Here is a 23960-nt window from a genome sequence, read left to right on the forward strand (position 1 = left end):
GATTCCGGAATTTATTTCCGATTTCGACAATATTTCCGATTCCGGTAATATTTCCGTTTCCGGCAATATTTCCGATTCCGGCAATATTTCTATTTCCGATAATATTTTCCGATACGTACCATATTTCCGTTTCCGGCAACATCTACGACTTGGATAATATTTATATTTCCGATACGATCCATATTTCCGTTTCCGGCGATATCATCGTTTCCGGAGTATTCATAATTTGCCTTTTGACGATTTCAGCTCCCACTGGAACCGAGATCCGTCGATTCCGAATATCCATAAATGGAGTATTTAATTCACTTAAATACTTGATCCGTTCACGTACTATTTGTGTGACCCTATGGGTTCAGTCAAGAGTAAGTTGTGGATTAATATTATTAATTCCACTTGAACTGAAGCGGCCTCTAGCTAGGCATACAGTTCACTTGACCTCACTGAATTATTAACTTGCATAATTAATTAATACTGAACCGCATTTATTAGACTTATCATTGAATGCATACTTGGACCAAGGGCATTATTTCCTTCACATTTTTCTTCCATTGAGCTTTCTCTGACGGTCATGGCTAGGAAATTCAACCAAGAGAAGATGATTTGTCGCAAGTAAGTCTCTTGATTTTTTAACAAGCTTCTATGGTGATCGACATTGAGATTATCTATTGTGCATAGTTTTTTTGGTTCTCAGATGGAAATTCTCTCTTTACTAAAGACTCTATTTCTCTTGCAGAAGGGTAACATCGAATTACAAGTGTTATCCGTAGTATGATCATGCAGGCATTGTTATTCAAAGTCAACATCTTTAAGAGTAATAAGACATAAGAGATAAAACAATAAAACTAAGTATAGATGCACTAGAAAATCCATTCATAGTAATCCTTTCAGAAATTGAGACCTAGCAGTTGTACGACAGTTACTTTTATCTCCTTCTTTCTTTATCTTTGGGATGGAGAGAGAGACTACCTCACACAAAAACTTCCTCTCTTTATAGAAAGGATTTCTCTAATTAATTACCTGTTCACCATTCACATTTTGTTCCAATTTTTATCAAAGATGGTAGTGTAGGGCATAGTTGATACTCTTCACAAGCAGGCCCGCATTGAGTAAGAGAGAGAAAAGGGGGAAAAAGAAAACCTAAGGGAGTAAGGCATGGTTGAACTCTTCACACGAGCATTTCTTCTTATTCAGGTCTAGAATCCAGACTATTAACACATCGGAATATGTAAATTCTAGTGTAAGGTCACATCTACACTGTCCTCGATTCCCCATACTGTCATACATTTCTAACTTTTTATGAAAGTTTGTATTTGGGGTTATTCTCACATATAATCTCTTGATGCTTATAGTTGGATTGTTCTTTTGCACCTTGTTGCAGGCCAAACAACATGGCTTCCTTGGGTTTAGTTTGTATCTGTATAATTTTTGTTTAACCAATTTTTTATGATTGCTTTATTTAGTCCAAGAGTTTAGATAATTTCATTACCTCTCTTACACCTGTGTTGGAAAACATCTTTGATGAATATTATGTCTAACACGGTTGTAATCGCTCATTATTGAGTTTTCTCTTACATCCAAAGAGAACTTAGTTCCCTCAGTTCACGAGGTAAGATGTTTGCAAACTTTTATATGAAGTACTTTTTTGTTTCAGGAAAACTGGAGAACATACCAGAAATTTTCATGGTGAGATTATGTGAAACTTAACTATTTACTGTTTAAGTGATATACTACCTTTGTTTTCATGGTTCTGTTGGTTTGCTATTGAAAATTGTGTTGTTGGTTTGCAGTTGAGAATAAGTAGAGCGACCAATTGTTTTGAAGCTGATGTTCGGGCAACATTTTCTGTGAAGTTGATGTTTGAAAGAAGCTTTTTTACTATGGCAAGCAGCCAAGCACTAGTCTGGTTTTAAGCTCATGGTTTATTGGGTGAGAAGTAGGTAAGTTTTACTATTTTAGAAGTTAAAGGGTATGGAATATATGTTGCAGGTATAAAGGGTATGAGAGTAAAATGTTGCAATACGTTATTATAGGTTAGTTTAGTACGTTTAAGTATAAATACCTTTTTTTCTGAAGGGAACTGAATTAGTATCATTCTGAAGGTTGCAGCTTGTACAAACGTTATTTCTTGATTTATATATTTAATGTTTATTTATCCAATAAATAATACTCCCTCCGTCCCAGATTAGTTGTTACACTTTCCTTTTTCGTCCGTCCCAGATTAGTTGTTACACTTCTAAATTAGGAATGACCCTACAATTATTATATTGTCTCTCTCTTCCCACTAAATTATTTTTTGTCCCCACACCCTCTCTCATTCAATTAAAAAAATACCCCACTAACTCTTATCACATCTACTTTTTCAATAAAATAACAATTGATAACCACACTACTACTTATCGCATTAAACTGTGTGCCCAGGAGAGTGTAACAACTATTTTGGGACGGAGGGAGTATATGTTTTATTTTTTGAAAAAAAGGGGGAAATAAAGGATGGTTATCTAAGAAAACCGTCCTCTATTTTAATGTACAAGAGGAAGAATAGAGTACGCCTATCCAAGCAAGCTGTCCTTTATTTTATTTCTTTTTTGATATACCTGGACTTATTTTTTTTATATTTGGTGTACGGTTAACTTGTTTCAGTTGATGGATTCTGCAATCCTGTTAAGATGTTGCTCATAGCTGCAAGTTTAGTTCTCCTGCGATTACTTTCTAGATATGTCTAACAAGTAACAATTTAACTTACTCTTTTTCTGGCATTCTTCCACTATCTTTTCCTCTTTATGCTATTAAGTTGCTCTTTTCTTGTCACTTCAGAAACCAACAAAGAACTGATTATGGCCCAAGGAGGTGTCAGTTTACTATCAGAAGATGGTACTAATGTAACTGCTACTAATGCAGAGGATACCCAAACCTTTTGTATGATTGCTGGAGCGGTCCCTAATCTTTGTGGCAATGGTAAACCATGAATTTCATAAATGTTTGAGTTCCGAAGTGTCTTAATTGAGATTTATATATTGTTTTTTCTTCTTGTACTGGAGGACATTGGGGTCATAGATGTTGGATCTCAAGTAGTTTCAACTGTAATTCCAGCTTGTCTAGGTCTGCTAGTTCTTGTTTGCAGGCTAGGTTGAGGTGTTGTTGTTGCTTTGATGTTGTTGGTGAGGTAGATGTAGTTTTAATTGGATTAGCATTGTTTGAATGTTGAAATTCGGACATAGATGTGGTATCTTTGTTATCTGCGGTTGGATGTAGTTTCGAGATACTACAGTCGCGTTTTGTGAATATCTTTGGTTCATTTATTTGCAGCTGCGTCAAATATCAGTGAACTGCTGGATATGATGGTTATTGGTTGTGGTCCAGCTGGTCTAACTTTGGCGTCAGAATCGACTAAACTTGGATTAAAAGTTGGCCTTGTTGGTCTTGGTCTTACTTTCACGAATAACTACGAAATTCAGAGGTACTACTTCCATCTATATTGCATTGTAAAGAAATTCTTGATATTGTTTCATTGAAGTAGAGATTTGTTCTGTTTTTTCCATCGGCTAATACATATTGGTCATCTGATAATGTGATATTAGTAAAATAATGTAACATGACTGTCTTCGTTTTTGTTTTCACGAAACCGGTTGTCTGGTATTTCCCAAATTTAATTTAGTTATGCTAGCCAATGTTGTTCCTGGTAAGGTATGTTCCCTATCAAGTTTGAATGTGTATCAATACATCCTATTTCAGCATTGGGACTTGGAGGTTGTATCGAGCACGTTTGGCGTGATACTATTGTGTATATTGATGATGACAACCCTATATATATATATTGGTCGATTTTATGGAAAAGTCAGCCGACAATTACTTCACAAGGAACTAGTGCAAAGGTAAAAATCGCATCTGGTTATTTCATTTTCTGCTTGTTGGTCTTGATTTTTTTTTTCTTGCCTGTTATGGTTTTCCAGATTTAAGTAGTTATGTAATTCATACTGTTTGAAATGTTTTTAATCTCTCACGGAGTGAACTTTGTTAAGGAGTTTGAGGTTTAAACCTAGAGGCATGAGGCAACTTAGATTTATTCCAATATTCTTCTGGTGGTGACCCTGAAAGTTTGAAGATTTTATGCAATTGCTCAACCTCGGTTTTACCCTTAAGAATAGGCTTCCCAACGAGAAGTTCTGCAAAAGCACAACCCGCACTACACATGTCTACATACGATCCATAATTAGTAGACCCGAGTAACAATTCAGGAGGTCGATACCATAATGTTACTACACGACTGGTATTATTCAACAAGTTTTCCAACCCAAAATCAGCCAATTTCAAAATTCCATCATTATTTAGCAATATATTTGAGGTTTTTATGTCTCGATGCATTACACCTTTTCCATGGCAATAGTTTAGCCCGTAAAATACTTGTTACATAAAGCACTTATCTGCATATAATTATAAATACAATATTTGAGTATATATACTTTATTAGCTCTAGCTGGAACTTGGAAGTAGTTAAAGAAAACTGACATGTGGCTCGGTGAAGGTTATATCAGGGCAAGAGAGCAAACCAGAAAGATAATGCTCCATGTATTCGAACACAAGGTATATACTACAAGACACTTTCGAGGTTATTAAATCATGTAGCTTTATTATATTTGGATGATCAAGCTTTCGTAAAATTGTGATTTCTCTTGCCATAAACCGGACGCTTTCTGGGTGATAATTGTCGAATCTCACCTTCGTAGAATTATAATTTCTCTTGCCATATTCTTCTGAATGTTTTGAGCTCAGTTTCTTAATTTTCTCTCTCGTTTTAGGTCCTAAGTTCCTGACTCGTTGCTGCAATCAGATGATTTTGATGGATCATTTATTCATGGGACAATGAAAGTACAGCTGATGGGCCTGATGATGGTTATAATCACAATGATGCCGAGGAGGACATAGCTGTCATTGCTGCTGTAGCTGCTACTGTCACTGCTGCTGTAGCTGTTGCTTTCACTGTTGTTACCGATGTTGCCTTCTTCTGTTACTGCTGTTGTAGCTTTGATGTCACTATTGTTACCGTTGCTGCCTGCTCCTGTTACTGCTATTGTCGGCTGTTACTGAAGTCTGTTTGCTACTTGCTACGGTTCGTTGTTGCCTGTTTGCTAGTGCACTGAGTGTTATTGTTTTTTTCGGTTTTGAAATTTGGTGGTCTAAAGACCAAAGTTGACTTTCTTTTTATTTTCATTATTAGATTGTTTAGCAAACAAAAAAAATTGGTGTTTGTGGATGTTTTTTTTTTAAGAAACTACAAAATTATATCAATTCAAATTATTGTGTATCGTACATGTTAATTTCTAGTAGTAGTAGCAGTAGCAGTAGCAGTAGCAGTAGTAGTAGCAGTAGCAGTAAAAAAAAAAAAAAAAAACGTTACCTATTAATTAACAAGGTGTTACATTAGTTTGCAAAAGGTAATCCATAATGTCAAATGAAGTGTTACTTTATGTCAAAAGATGATTGAAAAATGATACATAATAATCAACAAGGTGTTACATTAGTTCGCAAACGTGATACATAATGTCGGATAAAGTGTTACTATATGATTGAAAAATGTTACTATAGATAAGTAAGTGTTACATAAGAAATAAAAAGTAACACTTTAAAAATGAGACGATCTATAGTAACACTTTTAAAAGTGTTACCATACGTTACCCAAAGTGTTACATTAACCTTAGGGAAAATGGGCGGATATATCACCCACTAAAGTGTTACCTATTGTCTATAGTAACATTTCTAACACTTTATGTATCACTCTTTGGGTGTTACTTAAGGTTAATTATGTACTAGTGTATTATTTTTTTATTTTTTTTGTTAGAGAACATTATAATTAGAGAATTTTGAATAGACAAGCTACACTAGTACATAATTAATTTTAGGTAACACCGAAAAACTGTTACATAAAGGGGGTAAAGTGTTCCCATAGATAATAGATAACACTTTATGGGTGATACATCTGCTCGTGCTACATATTCTATTAGGTAACACTTTTAATAACATATGATAACACTTTTACTAGTGTTACCAAAAATAATTTTATGTAACACTTTTCTATTCCTATTGTAGCACTTTAAAAGTATTACTCGTAATATCTTAGGTAACACTTTTTAACCATTAGTATCACTTTTTTACATCATCTTTTGATTTACAGTAACACTTTATTGAATCGTAGGTATCACTTTTCACCATATAACGTAACACCTTGTTCATTATTTAGGAATAACCAAACCAAAACACACACTCACACTCAACCACCAAGACCAGACCAAAATTTACAGAGTACCGAATAAAAAAATCAAACAAATTACCACTGCATAATAAACGTTCACAATCCAATCAAAAAAAAATTAAACAATATAATCTGTATTGCAACGATTCATAGAAATCTTGAAAATCAAATATTAAACAAACAAAAAAATTAAGAACTGCAACCACAACAAATAACAAAATACCTGAAATTGGAAGCGCGGATTCGATAAAGCCTGATCAAGAACAAGCTCAAACGATGATTAAGACGACGAAATAAAAGCGCTAATCCGATGAAACCAGAAATTGGAAGTGTGAATTCGATGATTGGAACCGTGATTTCCTGATTTTTGTTCGATTTTTGTTCGTGATTTCCAAAATACTCTGCGATTTTTGTTCGTGATTTCCTGATGAATTGGAAGAGGAAATTTTTTGGAGAGATTCCAGACAATTAAACCTAGGATTGACTTTTTCTTTGTTTGGCGGTTTCAAAATATTTTAGAAAATAAAAACGAAATATGAAATTTTGTCCTTGGCGGCACTTCCATCAAAATGGGACTTTGGGATTTGCGCTTTTTTTTTAAGTGTAAATTTTTTATTTTTGTTTTAAAAAAAAGGTAACACATTTTAGTGATATCATAAATGTTACTTATTTATTTTTTAATTGTAAATTTTTAAATTCTCTTTTTTAAAAAGGTAACCCCTTTTAATGTTACCATAAAACTGTTACCTATTTTAAAAGTGTTACCATAAAATGTTACCTACGTTAAAAGTGTTACCTTGAGTGTTACATTTTAGAAAAACTGTTACCAAAGTGTTACTTAAATATCTAGTGATTTTGCATTTCAAAAAGTGTTACCAACACGTGTTACATAAGCTCAATTATGTACTAGTGAAGCATATGTCCTTGCTCACTATTCCATTTCAACATCGTAATTAGTAATTAGACTAGCTTAGTACTCGTGCAACGCACGATTACTACTCCGTAAATATTTTTATGTAATACTTTGAATAATTTAATAATCATTTACAGAAAAGTTAATAAAATAAAATATATTTCGTAAATGAGTTCATCAACACCAAATGATTTAATTTTCCCTAAATAAATAATTAAAAAAAAATTAATTTTTTCAGACATTTTAACACACAAATAAGTTTATTTCAGTCAAAATAAGTTTTTTTCAGATAAAATAAGTTGAGATAATATAAGTTCAGGCAAAATAAGTCAAATAAAACAAAGCCTTAAGTTCACTAAATTTATCTAAACTTATATTCTTTGAAATAAGTGTTACAAAAAACTTTAAAATGTTGTTAAAATTTTTTGAAAACTATTTCTTATTTAAGTTAATCAATACGGAGTACTTTCTTTTTCAAATAATAATTTATATAATGCATATGAGAGATATGGACTACAATTAACTTTCTACAATAAGAATTGATAGTTATTACAAATTATTTTCTCCATTTTAATAAGCTTTATTAAAAAACATTTTTAAAAAAAAAAAAAAAACCTAAAGACTCACCAGGAGATGACACGTGGCATTTCTAATGTGTCTTTTAGTATACAGTTATTGATTATTGATGATTGAGGCTTAATTATGGCAAAATTTTAAGCCTTAATAGACTTTTATGTAATTTTTTTCCTAATGTAGATTATTTTTTTTTCTTTCCACATAAATATCCTTATCATATATTTTTAATTAAAAATATACAGAACGCACCAGGAGATGACGTGCATTGTTTTGCGTGTCTTTTTTTGAGGGAGTTTTGCGTGTATTTAAGTATATAGTAATTGATGGATTGATTGATAGTTATAGTTATTAATAATGCTAGTTAAAAATGTGCCACAAACATTCTCGCAAAGAAGAAACACGTAATATTTTGGTATTATTTAAAATAAAGTAGTTTAATTATTATTTTATTGATTGTTCAGAAATGAAATTGTAAAAAAATAATATTACGTAGTACAAAAGATGTATGTTGCTATATTAATATATTTTGAAAAGAATATACTCCGTAATATAAAGATATTTATAACATGCATTACAAATAAAAAAATTGATAAAAGATATCAATTAGATAAGGAATGATTTTCTATATAAAAAAAATAGAATGATGAGATTCTTTAAAATATGGTGAAAATTTTTCGGCAAAACAGAGAAAAAAATACAAAAGACTCATCAGGACGTGACACGTGTCATTCATGGTGTGTCTTTTAGTATATACTCCGTAGTAATAGATAGATTAATTCATAAATGGATTTCAACACAAAATTAATATACAAACTAAGTTGATCTCACAATTGTATTTTAGATATTAGTAAGAGAATATATATGAGAACACTTCTTATGCTGAGAACACTTTTACACTCTCTATGTTCTATATTTGTTCAACAATGTTCTAAATTTTCAAACTCATGTTCTAAATTTATTCAACCATGTTCTAAACTTATTTAACCATATTCTAAATTGGTTCAGCCATGTTCTAAATTTATTCAAGCATGTTTTAATTTTATTCAACCATGTTCTAAATTTGTAAGCTCATGTTCTAAATTTATTTAAGCATGTTCTAAATTTATTCAAGCATGTTCTAAATTTATTCAAACATGTTCTAAATTTATTCAACGATGTTCTAAATTTTCAAACTCATGCTCTAAATTTATTCAACCATGTTCTAAATTTATTTAACAATGTTCTAAATTGGTTCAGCCATGTTCTAAATTTATTCAAGCATGTTTTAATTTTATTCAACCATGTTCTAAATTTTTAACCTCATGTTCTAGATTAATTCAAGCATGTTCTAAAATTATTCAACCATGTTCTAAATTTGTAAGCTCATGTTCTAAATTTATTCAAGCATGCTCTAAATTTATTCAACGATGTTCTAAATTTGTTCAACCATGTTCTAAATTTGTTCAACCATGTTCTAAATTTGTAAGCTCATGTTCTAAATTTATTCAAGCATGTTCTAAATTTATTCAAGCATGTTCTAAATTTATTCAATCATGTTCTAAATTTATTCAACGATGTTCTAAATTTGTTCAACCATGTTCTAAATTTGTTCAACCATGTTCTAAATTTGTAAGCTCATGTTCTAAAATTATTCAATCATGTTCTAAATTTATTCAAGCATGTTCTAAATTTATTCAAGCATGTTCTAAATTTATTCGAGCATGTTCTAAGTTTATTCAAACATGTTCTAAATTTATATTTCGCAGCCACCAAATTGAACTTGATTTTAATTTTTGGAATTGAGAAATCAATTGAAATCGATTTTAATTGTTGAATTCAGATTTCAAAAATCGATTGAGAATTCCGATTAAAATTCGATTTTGAAACCTCCTAACAATCAATTGACTGATATTAGAATCAAAGAAATCAATTTAGAACATGAAACTGGATAAATTTCGGATTAATTTAGAACATGAATTCGGATAAATTTACTGATATTAGAATCAAAGAAATCAATTGATTTAGAATCTCAGAAAAACGAAATCGATTGATTTAAAATCGAAATCGAAATCGAAGAATCAAAGAAACCTAAATCGAAGAATCAAAGAAACCTGAGAGTTCGAACTCCGATTCGCGAACCACAACCACCGCGATCGGTGACGAATTTCTGCGAGCAGCGGCGAGCGGCGTGAGGAGAGAAGAAGCGGCGGCGTAGAGGAGAGAAGAAGCGGCGAGAGATGAGCAGCAACGGCGAGTGGCGATTGGCGAGTAGCGATTGGCGAGCTGCGGCGAGACGCGAGAGATGAGCGGCGGCGAGCTGCAACGAGAGGTGAGAGATGAGCAGCGGCGGTGATCAGCGGCGGCGATCAGCGGCAGTAGCGTTCGAAAAGGGAAGAGAGAGAGAGTAATTGAAGAGAGAGAGAGTAACTGAGGAGAGAGAGAGGAATTGAAGAGAGAGAGAGAGGAATTGACGGCGATGATTTCATAAATTAGGGTATTTGTTTATAAAAATTACGAAAATGCCATTATAGAAAGTGTTCTCACCGTAAGGAAGTGTTCTCACCGTAAGGGAGTGTTCTCACGATATATATATATATATATATATATATATATATATATATATATATATATATATATATATATATATATATATATATATATATATATATATATATTGAATGTAATTTATTTATTTGCACAAACATGTACAAATTATTTTTGCAAAATATTGTTTAACTAGTATTGAAGCCCGTGTGATGCACGGATTTGTCAATTTTTTTACATCTTTGTCTTATTATATTATCGTATACAAATAGGTATTTTATAAATTAAATTATACCTATAATACAAAGTTAAAATAGGTCATTTTAAAAGTTGGAGTACAAAGTGTTCTTAATATTTAAAATGCATAAGACAGTCATAGAAAACCCGAGTTATAAAATGGTTAGTTCAATAATAGAAAAACTCGAGTTCGTATATTATGCGTATGTTATTGTATAGAAAGAAACCTCTATACTATCAATTAGACTATTCTATCTATTTTTCTAGAAATCCATATAAATCAAAGTACTTTGTAACAAAAGATACAGAGCACTTTTTTCTTTTTGAGAATAAAAAACTTTAAATTTTGCATTTGAGATAACTCCCAATTTGTAATTTCATCTTATTTTTTTAAAGGGATTTTTTTTGAGTGAATTTTCTTAAAGGGGATAATTGTATATTAGTAGTAAATAAATAATACGACATATATATTATCGGACTCCAATTACGAAACTGCTATTCAACTACGTAGTCATGAGTACCAAATATCCAAAGTATGACCCCCAATTAAACCAATAAAAATAAAATAAGCGATTGTTGAAATTATAAGTCTCAGTTTTATACTTCTAAGCTATATGTTCCAACGTAAAATCACCATGTATTATCAAAATTATAATGGGCTTGCTTAAAAGAACATCAAATAACATCTAACTATCCAAGTAAAATCCTTCTTAAAATGAATATCGCTAACTGCTATACCCGGGTACAGCCAGCTCTGGCTGTACCCCCCAAAAACAACGCGCTCATATTGTTTGTTTATTCTTGTCGACTGTTTGTTCTTTTTTATTATACTGTTTGTTCATTTTTATTGTACTGTTTGTTCTTTCTTGTTGTACTGTTTGTTCTTTCATGTTGTTTTATAAATTCATCATCAAATTTTCATAATTGTTGTATTTTTTGTTCTTTCTTCTGGAATTTTATGTTCTTTTTTATATTGTTTGTTCTTTCTTATTTATTTGTTTGTTTATAATAATCATATGGTTAATGTTCATAATTAAACTCTTCATTAATCTTTTATTCTTTCTTTTTGTATTGTTTGTTTTTTCTTGTTGTATTGTTTGTTTTTTCTTGTTGTTTTTTAAATTCATTCATCAAACTTATTGTTGTATTGTTTGTTCTTTCATGTTGGTTTTAAAATTCATCATAAAATTATTCATAATTGTTGTATTGTTTGTTCTTTTTTCTAGAATTTTATGTTCTTTTTTATATTGTTTGTTCTTTTTTGTTGAATTATTTGTTCTTTCTTGTTTATTTGTTTGTTCATAATAATTATTTGCTTTATTGTTTGTTCTTTCATGTTGGCTTTAAAATTCATCATAAAATTGTTCATAATTGTTGTATTGTTTGTTCTTTTTTCTGGAATTTTATGTTCTTTTTTATATTGTTTGTTCTTTTTTGTTGAATTATTTGTTCTTTCTTGTTTATTTTTTTGTTCACAATAAATATATGGTTAATGCATGTTCATAATGAAATTGTTCACTTCATTGGTCTTTTATGTTTTTATAAGCGCCTTATAAATAAATAAATGTTCATTTCCAAAATAGTAAATATTCATTCCAAATAAATAAATAAATGTTCATTTCCGAAATAGTAAATGTTCATTTTTGTACCAGTATTTGTTCTTTCTTGTTGTATTGTTTGTTCTTTCATGTTGGCTTTAAAATTCATCATAAAATTGTTCATAATTGTTGTATTGGTTGTTCTTTTTTCTGGAATTTTATGTTCTTTTTTATATTGTTTGTTCTTTTTTGTTGAATTATTTGTTCTTTCTTGTTTATTTGTTTGTTCACAATAAATATATGTTTAATGTTCATAATGAAATTGTTAACTTCATTGGTCTTTTATGTTTTTACAAGCGCTTATATTGTTTATTTCCAAATAAATAAATAAATGTTCATTTCCAAAATAGTAAATGTTCATTCCAAATAAATAAATAAATGTTCATTTCCGAAATAGTAAATGTTCATTTTTGTAGTTTATTTCCACATGTTTGTTCATTTTTATTGTACTGTTTGTTCTTTCTTGTTGTACTGTTTGTTCTTTCTTGATGCACGACGATCTTAGGCTTTTGTCTATTTCTACATCTGGTCATCTCGGATTTGCGGTGAATGTTATGGTCACATGTGGACTTGAAACCCCCGGTTGTGTGTAGGTTATGATTGTATATCCTATGTCGATGTAATTTTTACACCTAAATTGTGATTCGTTGTGCCGGCTAATTACTACCGTGCTTTCTGTTGTCTACTCTGCTGTTCGTGCTGGTTCATTTCCGAAATAGTAAATATAATAGTAAATGTTCATTCCAAATAAATAAATAAATGTTCATTTCCGAAATAGTAAATGTTCATTTTTGTAGTTTATTTCCAAATAAATAAATAAATGTTCATTTCCAAAATAGTAAATGTTCATTCCAAATAAATAAATAAACGTTCATTTCCGAAATAGTAAATGTTCATTTTTGTACCAGTATATTAATGTTCATTTTAAACAACACAAAACGACATCGTTTTGGATGGGGGTACAGCCAAAAATTTGCGTTAAAAAATGATATATCGCTAACTGCTATACCCGGGTACAGCCAGCTCTGGCTGTACCCCCCAAAAACAACGCGCTCATATTGTTTGTTCATTCTTGTCGACTGTTTGTTCTTTTTTATTATACTGTTTGTTCATTTTTATTGTACTGTTTGTTCTTTCTTGTTGTACTGTTTGTTCTTTCTTGATGCACGACGATCTTAGGCTTTTGTCTATTTCTACATCTGGTCATCTCGGATTTGCGGTGAATGTTATGGTCACATGTGGACTTGAAACCCCCGGTTGTGTGTAGGTTATGATTGTATATCCTATGTCGATGTAATTTTTACACCTAAATTGTGATTCGTTGTGCCGGATAAAAAACAATCGTTTGTCCTCAATTACACAGTATGAGTCTACTATCATTTGTTGCAGCAATTACCCTCCTTAAACAATATCCTAACAATATACTCCGTATGCCCCTAAAAAAACCAACATATATATGGACACAAACTACACAACTCAATCACACAACTTTATGAAAGATGATATACATGCATATAATATATAGACACAAACTACACAACTCAATCACACAACTCAATCACACAACTCTATGAAAGATGATATACATGCATATAATTATATCTTCGTATATCGTTGGGTGCTTGATAAGGGTTGAGAACTTTGTGGAAGTTAAAGGCTTATACATACAAAAAGGTAGAAGAGAAATAGGATAAATTTTTATTGGAATCTATCTTTATCATATTATCTACCAATTTAATCATGGCAAGACTCTAATATTATTTTTTATTTTTTAATTAACCTAAAATATTAGTTAATTATATTCGATGACGTGGAAATCCTATGTGGACGCTCTAAATGCTCTCCAAAAAAACTCCCGACAACCTAATTACGACGGGTCAAAAATCCCGTCGCAAAAGCCTTTTGCGACGGGACTAACAACCAAACAATGACGGGAATAACCGTCGCAAATGTCTTTCACGACGGGTTTATGACGGATTTACGACGGAATTTCTATTAACGACGGCCCCCTTTTATGACGGGTTCACGACAGGAAATCCCGTCGTTAATTAACGATTATTGGCCTTTCGCGACGGGATTTCCCGTCGTTAATAGTACAATTTTTTGTAGTATATATATATATATATATATATATATATATATATATATATATATATATATATATATATATATATATATTTCTGAAAAATAAACATAAGGAGTATTTAAATCATAATAACTACAGGGAAAAAAGAAAATTAAATATAATAAAAGAAGAGTATAGGTTTATAAATTTACGCAGCCATGATCACAAAAAGTTGAAATTTTATGTTGACAATTACATATGGGATGAACATATAAAGCCATATATTTATAACAAAAAAAATATAACTTAATGTAAGTAAAATTCTAATGTAAATGTCGTAGGATAACATTTGCACACGTAGAATTAGAGTTCGACGTCTAAGTAAACGTCCTAAGATATTGCTACGTTTCAAACTGTTAATACGGAGTAATTGCGATTTGGATAGCAAGAGTGTTTACGTCTATCTTGGGTTTTAATTGATTATGTCTATCTTTTAAAAGGAGTGTTTATGTCTATAAGGGGTTTTCAATTTTTCATTGTTTAGGTCTATCTTTTAAAAGGGGATTTTCATGTACGGTAATCTATTTTTTATAATTTTTATTTTATTAATTAATTAATTTAATTATACTCGATGACGTGGAAATCCTACGTGGCGCTCCGAAAACTCTTGAAAAAACTCCCCTTTATATATATACTAGGTTAGGTCCCGTGCAACGCACGGATGAGACTAAATATTATTTTTCTGTTCTGAATACTTTATTTAAACGAAGTTCTTAATAAAATAAAATCAATTATTATCAATCGTTGTTGGGAAAATCAAAGAAAATTATTATTCCTTTGGATTGTAAAGTGATTAGTGCGATTTTAGGAGTTTAGCATTTCGACATAAATACTTAAGTTGGGAAAATATAAGGGAAAAAAAAACTTATCAGACAATTATTAGATATCATTTTCTTTTGGAAAATAATATCCGTAACCGTAACCGTACCCGTAACCTCAATCTATCCAAATTTTTGGATATGGTATTGATTTGATAACCATATCAGTTATAATACCGTATTTTTTAAAACTGGCTATATAACAGGATTTCAAGTTTATAAGTAATTTTGTTGGACCCACTTTTTAACACTTATTTTACATAAAATATAAAATAAATAATTATTTTTTGTTTGGGTATGGTCGTATAATAACACATTCCAGTGTAATTTGTTTATTTATTTATTAACTATTGTAGGTTAAGTGTATAATGCATTTTTTTGAAAATTTTATACGAAAATCAAAAAAATATTTTGCTATTTTGCTTTTACGGAGTTTCGGTAATAGCTCACTAAGTTTATTATATAAATAGTAATATAAAAAAACTAATCCAATCAGCTAGTCAAAACTGCTAATTCAACCAGCTAATCAAAACTGCTAATTCAATCCGCTGCAGCTAACCGCTAATTACCACACGGGGCCTTTATTTAGTCAATGTTAATTAGAAAAATATAAAGAGAAAAAAAATCTAAGACTATAAACTATTTGTCTAATCTAATCTAATATACATATATAAAGGAGGCATATTTGCTGAATTATTAGAGCGCCACCTAGGATTACTAATGGTTTCGGCCAATGAAAAATAAGATTTCTAATTTATTTTTGAATTAAAAAAATCGAGTGCCACGTAGATAATTAATTAGGTGCCACGTAGATATTTAAATTAATTAATTAATTACTAATATATACAATTCCATCCAAAATCAAACGCTCTAATAATTAAAAAATAAATCTAAAATAAAATTCATCCAAAATCAAACACTAATCTAAAATAAAATTCAATCCAAAATCAAACATTAATCCAATATTAGAGCGCCACGTAGGAAATCTAATGGTTTCGGCCAATGAAAAATAAGACTTCAAAATTATTTTTTAATTAAAAAGTCGAATGCCACGTAGATAAATAATTAGGTGTCACGTAAATATTTATTAAATAATTATTAATATTTCTTATATACAATTTCATCCAAAATCAAACACTATAATAATTCAAAAATAAATCTAAAATGAAATTCAATCCAAAATTAAAAAAATTAATTTAATCTAATTTATAAAATATAGCAGTTGATATGTATAGGAGTTTTATTTTAACGTAAAAATTTAATAGAAACCGTGCAACGCACGGGCTAAAATCTAGTATTAATAAGAAACAAAGTATATCAATGTCCTCAATGGTCATTTTACATATTAAACAGCTAACAACTATCAGCTAATTTACCAAACACTTTTACACAAACATCTAATACAACCAGCTAATCGCTAACAGCTAGTCAAACCAGCTATCAGCTAACATCTAACAGCTCCTAAACAAACAGGGCCAATATCTACCTGCTATTCAACCGCTAACCCCTGCCCAAATTAGCGGACAAGGCCTACTCCGTATATTAATTAACGTAGGCATTGCGTGTAGACAAGTAGAGTAGTAGGATTATAACAGCTCTTCCAAACCGCTAATTTGACCCCAAACCTCTCTTCAACGGAATACATTTGGCCCCTTCAACAATCTTGCTCCTATAGTGTTTCCACAACCGGGGCCAATATCTACCTGCTATTCAACCGCTAATGGACAAGGCCTACTCCGTATATTAATTAACGTAGGCATCGCGTGTAGACTAATAGAGTAGTAGAATTATAACAGCTCTTCCAAACCGCTAATTTGACCCCAAACCTCTCTTCAACGGAATATATTTGGCCCCTTCAATAATCTTGCTCCTATAGTGTTTCCAGAACCAACTTTACCCTTTAACGCTTAATCACAATCCCACGAAGGTTACTCTCCTCTCTCTCTTCAATTTGAAATTGCAACTTCTTGATCTTTTTGAGAAACGCGTTTTCATGCTTCGTAATTGAATTATTCAAAGTTGGTCAATCCCCAAAACAAAAGATATTGACGGATTTCCCCCCAAAATTAGGGTTTTGTTTGTTGATCAAAATTTTTAGGTTTTTCTTTTCTCATATTAATTTCAATTAGCGAGTTTACAATTAGTTTATCAATTTATAGACTGTGACTTGTATTCCGGATTTACATAATTCTGTAAATTTACAGGTTTTGCATTATTAATTTTGGCGCCGGAAAAGTATAAGAGAGGATGTGGGCAGCTTCGTGTTTAGCATCATGCTGCGCTGCGTGCGCATGTGATGCTTGTAGAACTGTGGTATCCAGTATCAGCCGTCGGTCGGCTCGGATTGCGTACTGCGGTCTCTTTGCGTTGTCATTGATTGTTGCCTGGATTCTTCGTGAGGTTGCGGCTCCACTTATGGAGAAGATCCCTTGTAAGTTCTCGTCTTTCACCTTCTTATGTGTTTTTTCTGTATTTGATCTTTAATAAGTTTTGAGTTATTTGAATTTGTGGGATTGTGTAATTAGCTTGTTGCTAGTTTACTAGAGGAGTTTCATGTAGAAAGTGAAAATCATTTTAGATGAATAATTTCTAAAGCTGGCCTGCTAGGTGCAAAGTGTTGATAGCCTACTTTCTTCAAGTGGCCCTAGTCATAACTATCAGAAAGTTTATGTAGGTGTGCCTATCGCACACGTCCTATGGAGTAGTCAGTGCACCACATTTTCTCATTGTTGTCCAAGATAGAGCTAGGAAGAATAAAGTGAAATTATGACTGAACTTTTCTTTTGTAATCAAATACTATGTAGTTCACTATGAGATGCAAATTCGAGCAAAAGTGATCACTTAATTTATTTGTATGAAACTGCTTAATTCAATTCTATCCAATCCGTAAATGAAAGCCCCGACCTTGCATAACTCCTTATTTGCTAGTATCTCCCTAAGTTAGAGTTGGAGGTTACCCTTCATTCTATTCCAGTCACAGTTCACTGGCGAGAGTTTTCGAATTCCTGTTTCCCATCGCTCATTAAAGCGCAACTATGCATAAGTTCTAATTTGCGAACGTCATGTCAAGTCAAAATTGGAAGTTGCCTGTTGTTCTGTTCCAGACACAGATCATTCATGAAAGATCTTTAGTGCTCCCCATTTCCTATAAGCCTCTGATTGATGTCATTGTGACACCAGTCATCCTTTTCATGTTCCCAATTCCTCCCTTTCTCTACCTCTTCACCCATTACCTGCCTCTCTCCCTCGTGTTTTTCTCAAGCTGTGGGAGATTACTTACTACTGTAGAATCAATTAAATGATCTCGTGTTCTTTTCTCTGATTGCTGACCCATTTTATACCAGTGGCCTTTAGGGTTCAGGGTTTTTGGACATCAGGGATTTTTTTAGGGATGTAAGATGAACCAGTTGTGTTATCTGCCATCTAGAGGTGGTCACTACATCAGCGGTGTTAAAAATTACCTTTTCCCCAAAGTCCAAAAGTAGATGACCTGTTTTAGATGGATGCCAGAAGATAAACAAGCTTACGTTTAAAGCATTCCTAGTCCTTATTACCCTCACCCATACTTAGGGCATGCCTGGATAGTCAGGAATGGGGGTGAAAAATTAGGGGAGTAAAAAGTCTAATGTCTTTAGAGGCCTAGAATGGGTATGAAGTTTTTCAGGGGGTAATATTTATCCAGGCACCAGGGTAATCTTCCTCCTTTATCGATTTCTTCTCAGCCCTCACTTCCTCCCTCTTCTTTCCCATCTTACCTCTACCACCATACATTTTTCCTACCACCACCGCTTCATCTCGATTACCGAAAAGCTAGCCACCTTCATGAAATGACAACTTGGTGTTTCTATCTCTTCCATTGTCATGAATAAGTGAAAATTTTCCAACCTTGACGCTTGAGGAGGTTTCACACAATATTGCGTGAAATTGGTGTTTCTCTCTCTTCCATCTTTGTGCATTTTTTTTTCAAAATTTGAGGAGCTAGATATTGATGCTGGTTTGCGAGGTGGCGGGTCAGGTTTTGAAATAGTGTTTGCAAGGTTGGGATGGGTTGTGGTCTTCTGTGAGGTGGTGTACTGGTGGGTTTGTGTTGTTAGTGGTGTGTTGTGTGAAGTTGAAAAATATCTTGCTAGGGAGGCTGCTGCTTGAACAGGGCCGTCGATGAGGGCGTGCAAGGAGCCCAACTGCATTGGACCCCAAAATTTTGAAATGGCCTTAAAATAAAAATAGAACGGTTGTCTTCCTTTCTTGTTGGACTTAGTAAATCACGCTGAATGCATGTTTTATTTTTATTTTTATTTTTGGGCCTTTCTAAATTCTGGGACCCTGTGTCTTACGCCTGCTTTTAGCATCTAGGCTCTAGGACCCTTATCTCCTTAGTGTGCCTTAAGGCTTTTCAAACACCGTGGTCGCATTAACTCTGTTCAAATGTCTCAAGCACTCTGGTTTTTAGCTCAAGTTCTATGTTTTAATCTTTTTTGTCATTTTTATGTGATATTTTGCTATTTGATTATTATTCAGCCTTTTGATACTTCAGTATGATTATTACATTGATCGTGTGTTGTTTCCATGTTCATTTAGCTGTATTGTTGATAAAACATTGTTGACCATTCATCTTAACTTTGCTATTTCAATCCTGTCGTTCCTGCCGGCATTGTGGTAAGCATAATGGGGCAACTGACACCTTCATTGTTTTTACAGGGATCAATTATTTTCAACAAACACCCGACAAGGAATGGTTCCAAACAGATGCCGTGCTGCGAGTTAGTTTGGGAAATTTTCTATTTTTCACCATTTTAGCTGTTTTCATGATTGGTGTGAAGAACCAAAAGGATCCTCGTGATAGCTTGCATCATGGTGGATGGATGATGAAAGTAATATGTTGGTGTCTTCTTGTAATCTTGATGTTTTTCCTTCCAAATGGAATTATCAGCCTCTATGGTACGAGTCTATTTATTTGTCCGTTTATTTCCCCTATCAGATGTATGCTGTTTGCGTTTGTTGTTCCTTTTCTTATGTTCAGTTATTCTCCTCCCCCTTTTCCTCTTTAAGCCTTTCAGTTTTTCTTCTTTGCACCAAAACATGCTGATGAAGAGTTGTATTTACAATTCTTTTCCAACAAAGATTTGAAAATTTGGGCCACAATTACAATTCTTTATGTTGCATGCACTATTATCTTAGACTACTTTTTTCTGTTCCTAAGTGCTGTCAACTTGAGATGTGATACCTGCCGTAAAATTTTGTGCTATTGTGAATCGTTCTGTAGTTGTCTTATATCAGCAAACAACTGGACTCTCTTTAAGCTCATGCATAGTTCTTGAATTTATTTTGTTTGGTCTTAAATTGAATCTACTATTGTTTTTGCTATGACTGGCAAGTTCTAGTTCATATGAAAGACTTAAAGGCCCATATGGTTTAGGCAAAAAAAGCCGAAGTTGAATAGATTTAAATAAGTGAAAGAACTAATTCCTTTATTTGTTACCACATGTTTGGTTTATTTTGTCGAATCATTGTTTATCTCTCCGTGCTCCAACCCTCCCCTTCACATCCTCCTGTGTCCTCCATTCTCTCTCCAGACCATCCTTGCTGATGCACACCCTGCTGCGGTGCCTTACCTTATTGCTACTCTTCAAACCAAGTTGAATCCTCCTTTTTCATCAAGTGCACTCCTTCTCCCAGTTTGCTTCCATTTTCAGCTATTGACGGGCCATTGCGCACCACCACTGCTGGCTTACACTTTGGCTGATATGTAGTGTGTGATGTCAATTTTACTGCACCTTATTTTTTGGGTGAGCCTCTCTCTCTCTCTTGAATTGTTAGTGTTTGTAACAGCAGTGGTTAGTGTGTTTGGTAGTGGAGGTTATGTGGGTCCCCCGGGGGTTATCTAGAGGAGAGAGATGAGTGTGTGGTGGTGCTTTTGTGAGAAATAGTTATAGGTAGAGGCCATGTGAGATGAGGCTGTGGAAGATGGCGGTGGTGGGTACGATGGTGATGATTTATGGCTTACACATTTACTCCAAACAATGGAATCTGCAATCCTTGGGAATGGTAGGTTAACAAATCAGGCGATTGTGATTAGGCCTCTATTGAAAATGAGGCAGAGTTATTTGAACCAAGCATTTGGTAAGGGAGCTGTCTTTTCAATTTGTTAAGTTTATTTCTGATTAGGAGTATGGGTAGGCAAACTCTAGCCTAAAGTGATTGCTAGACTAGGATAAATGACTATTAGTTTATTTTCCTAATTATAATGCCTTGGAATATAGCTTATGTTGTGTAAGACTGTAAGTATTAATGTGGTCTTAGGTAAACTTCCTTAGAACTGGATGCTTATAATTGCTAGTAATTCTTTGGTATTAATCTGAATTCCAATACTTAGCTATACCTGTGTCCAATATGAATCCAACACCTTAAATGGACTTGTAACTTGGTTGTGAGCCTTCTTTCAAGAAGTCTGAGGAACGCGTTGTTGCTGCTTTTCTGGAGAGTTCCATATACCTGTGTTCCCAACATTTGGGAGAGGTTACTTTGGGCTACTACAAGCCAACTTCAACTATCTGTGTCGTTGTGTTTATTGATCTAGCTTTGTCTGTCTTTTCATTTTATTTTCGTATTATTTTGTGTAAATTAATCTATGTTCATGATCTGTTCTTGCAGAGGCAACCTCGAAGTTTGGTGCCGGATTGTTTCTCTTTGTTCAAGTTGTGCTGTTGCTTGATTTTGTTCATGGGTGGAATGACAAATGGGTTGGATACAATGAGCAGTTCTGGTAGTTAGCCTTTACGTTTTTTATTGAAATCTTAATTGGTGAAAAGTTGCTTCTCTTGACAAGAATTTATAATTTTTTATGGATTTTCTTGACTTATGTATTGTGAATCTCTGTGTAATTTAAGGTACACTGCTCTGTTTGTCGTTTCACTCATTTGTTATTTGGCAACCTTGTCCTTCTCGGCTGTTCTGTTCCATTGGTTTACTCCGTCTGGACAAGATTGTGGGCTCAACACCTTTTTCATCGTGACAACCCTTATATTCGCATTTTTATTTGCAATAGTGGCTCTACACCCATCGGTGAGTTATTCTATGACCAAATTTTCTGTTTACAGCTATTTATGGATCTAGTGTAGGCAGTGTAGCATAAATTTCATTTACAAAAGGTAGATTCTTTAGTGGATGTCAGGACAAGGATTTGTTTCATCTCTCTACTTCCGTTTTCTCCTTTTTGTGTTTATTCTTTTGGTCCGGTGTTTTGGGTCTTTCATCAACAATTTATTTCATACATTGTTTTGTTCGTTATGCTGCTGAATGAGGATATAAAATTACTATTTCAAAAGTAATTGCTCCAGACACCATATTTTCTTGTTAGGGGGAAGGGCCAAAGGGGATTAGGGAAGGGCTGGGTGAAAAATGCGTAAAAAATAGCTTTTTATCAACTAAATTCACTTATGAATTAAATGTTTAATAGTGTTTCCAGGATCATTTTCATGTGGTGTAAACAGTTTGGATTCTGATTACAGTTTACTTGCGTTATGAACTATGTTGCAGGTCAATGGTAGCATTTTGCCAGCGTCAGTGATATCACTTTATTGTATGTACCTCTGTTATAATGGACTTGCTAGTGAGCCCCGGGATTATCAATGTAATGGCCTTCATAAGCATTCTCAAGCTGTTTCAACAACTTCACTTACCATTGGGCTAATTACTACCGTGCTTTCTGTTGTCTACTCTGCTGTTCGTGCTGGTTCTTCTACAACTCTTCTCTCCGCTCCTAGTTCACCCCGTGCAGGTAAACTTATGTGCATTTTCAGTTTGGCATTTCAAGCGTATTTTCTTCGTTTTCTTGGCTCTATATAATTTGGATTTTCTCATCATGCTGCATTTTTGTATCTCACATTTATTGCCTGTTGTTTGAGGGTTTATGTTAACAAAAGTAAATGTGTGACTTATTTCTGCAACAATTGTTTAGATGGGATGATATATATGTATTCTTTTGTATAATGAATTTGTACTGACGTCTTTGCTCAACTCTAGATTGCTGTTCCATTTCCAAACTCCAATTGAGCTAGTGATTTACTATTATTTGCTTTTGCATTACGGTGAATCAAACCACATTTGCTTGTTAAAATATTGCACTTTGTATTCATGTCGATGTAATGGGTAGTTGTTGCATCTTGTGTTAGCCTCTGTTTGGTCATTGTGCTTCTAAATCATGTTTATAATGGAGTCATGTTTATAATGGTGTTATAACTCTATTTGCAAATCCATTATCTGTTACAGAAACTATGCCTATCAATTTAATGTTTTGACGTTCGTTTTGGTTTCTGTGAAGGTGGTGGAAGGCCCTTACTTCCTCTGGACAAAGCTGCTGAGGAAGAAGAAAAGGAAATGGCTAAACCAGTCACATACTCGTACTCTTTCTTCCATATCATATTTTCACTGGCTAGCATGTATTCAGCCATGCTTCTGACTGGGTGGACAACATCAGTGGGGGAAAGTGGTAAGTTGATAGATGTGGGCTGGTCGTCTGTTTGGGTCCGCATGGTCACTGGATGGGCAACTGCTGCTTTGTACATATGGTCCTTGGTTGCACCAGTTCTGTTCCCTGATCGAGAGTTCTAATTTTTGGCAACTTGTATGATGTTATCTGAGAAGGCACGTTTCTAGTCGTTTTTACAGTCTTATCGTTGATGTTTTTCTTACAGGTTTGCGAAGAGTGTTAAATTTGGTTGGCATGTACTGTAAAATTGTATATCACTTTATTGGTACACATCAAGTACCCTTGTAAATAAGAATGCAAAAACTTGCAATTTGCTGACTTCAAACTCTTGCTTGAAGATCGTGTTTATATATGTTGTGTATTTTGAATATTAATTTCACTTCTAGATATTTATGATCAAAGGTTGGTGAACTTGTAAAAGTAAATAATTGATAA

General features: G+C 33.0%; 1 protein-coding gene and 1 pseudogene across 2 annotated transcripts; one reads left to right on the plus strand and one right to left on the minus strand.

Moving 5' to 3' along the window:
* Nucleotides 1-3969: 3969 nt before the first annotated feature.
* Nucleotides 3970-10241, minus strand: LOC110788856 (protein IMPAIRED IN BABA-INDUCED STERILITY 1-like; annotated as a pseudogene).
* Nucleotides 10242-16809: 6568 nt separating this feature from the next.
* LOC110788834 (uncharacterized) lies at nt 16810-23850 on the plus strand. Of its 2 annotated transcripts, none has more exons than XM_021993468.2 (7): nt 16810-16964; nt 17242-17468; nt 19736-19975; nt 21689-21800; nt 21925-22099; nt 22574-22814; nt 23358-23850. In XM_021993468.2, the coding sequence occupies exons 2-7, from the start codon at nt 17285-17287 to the stop codon at nt 23645-23647; spliced, it is 1242 nt and encodes a 413-aa protein (XP_021849160.1). In that variant the 5' UTR covers nt 16810-16964; nt 17242-17284; the 3' UTR covers nt 23648-23850. The 2 variants fall into 2 exon arrangements, with proteins under 2 accessions (XP_021849160.1, XP_021849161.1); XM_021993469.2 differs by having other exon boundaries at nt 16926-17135.
* The last annotated feature ends 110 nt before the right edge of the window (nt 23851-23960 follow it).

Source organism: Spinacia oleracea, chromosome 6 (assembly GCF_020520425.1).
Source record: "Spinacia oleracea cultivar Varoflay chromosome 6, BTI_SOV_V1, whole genome shotgun sequence".
Taxonomy (NCBI): Eukaryota; Viridiplantae; Streptophyta; class Magnoliopsida; order Caryophyllales; family Amaranthaceae; genus Spinacia; species Spinacia oleracea.

What these genes read in the sequence shown, in the direction of transcription:
- LOC110788834 (XM_021993468.2), top strand. Translation starts at nt 17,285, where the DNA reads ATGTGGGCAGCTTCGTGTTTAGCATCATGCTGCGCTGCGTGCGCATGT. An exon ending in ACTTATGGAGAAGATCCCTT is followed by an intron (nt 17,469 to 19,735) that starts GTAAGTTCTCGT and finishes TTGTTTTTACAG; the next exon opens with GGATCAATTATTTTCAACAA. An exon ending in TGGAATTATCAGCCTCTATG is followed by an intron (nt 19,976 to 21,688) that starts GTACGAGTCTAT and finishes CTGTTCTTGCAG; the next exon opens with AGGCAACCTCGAAGTTTGGT.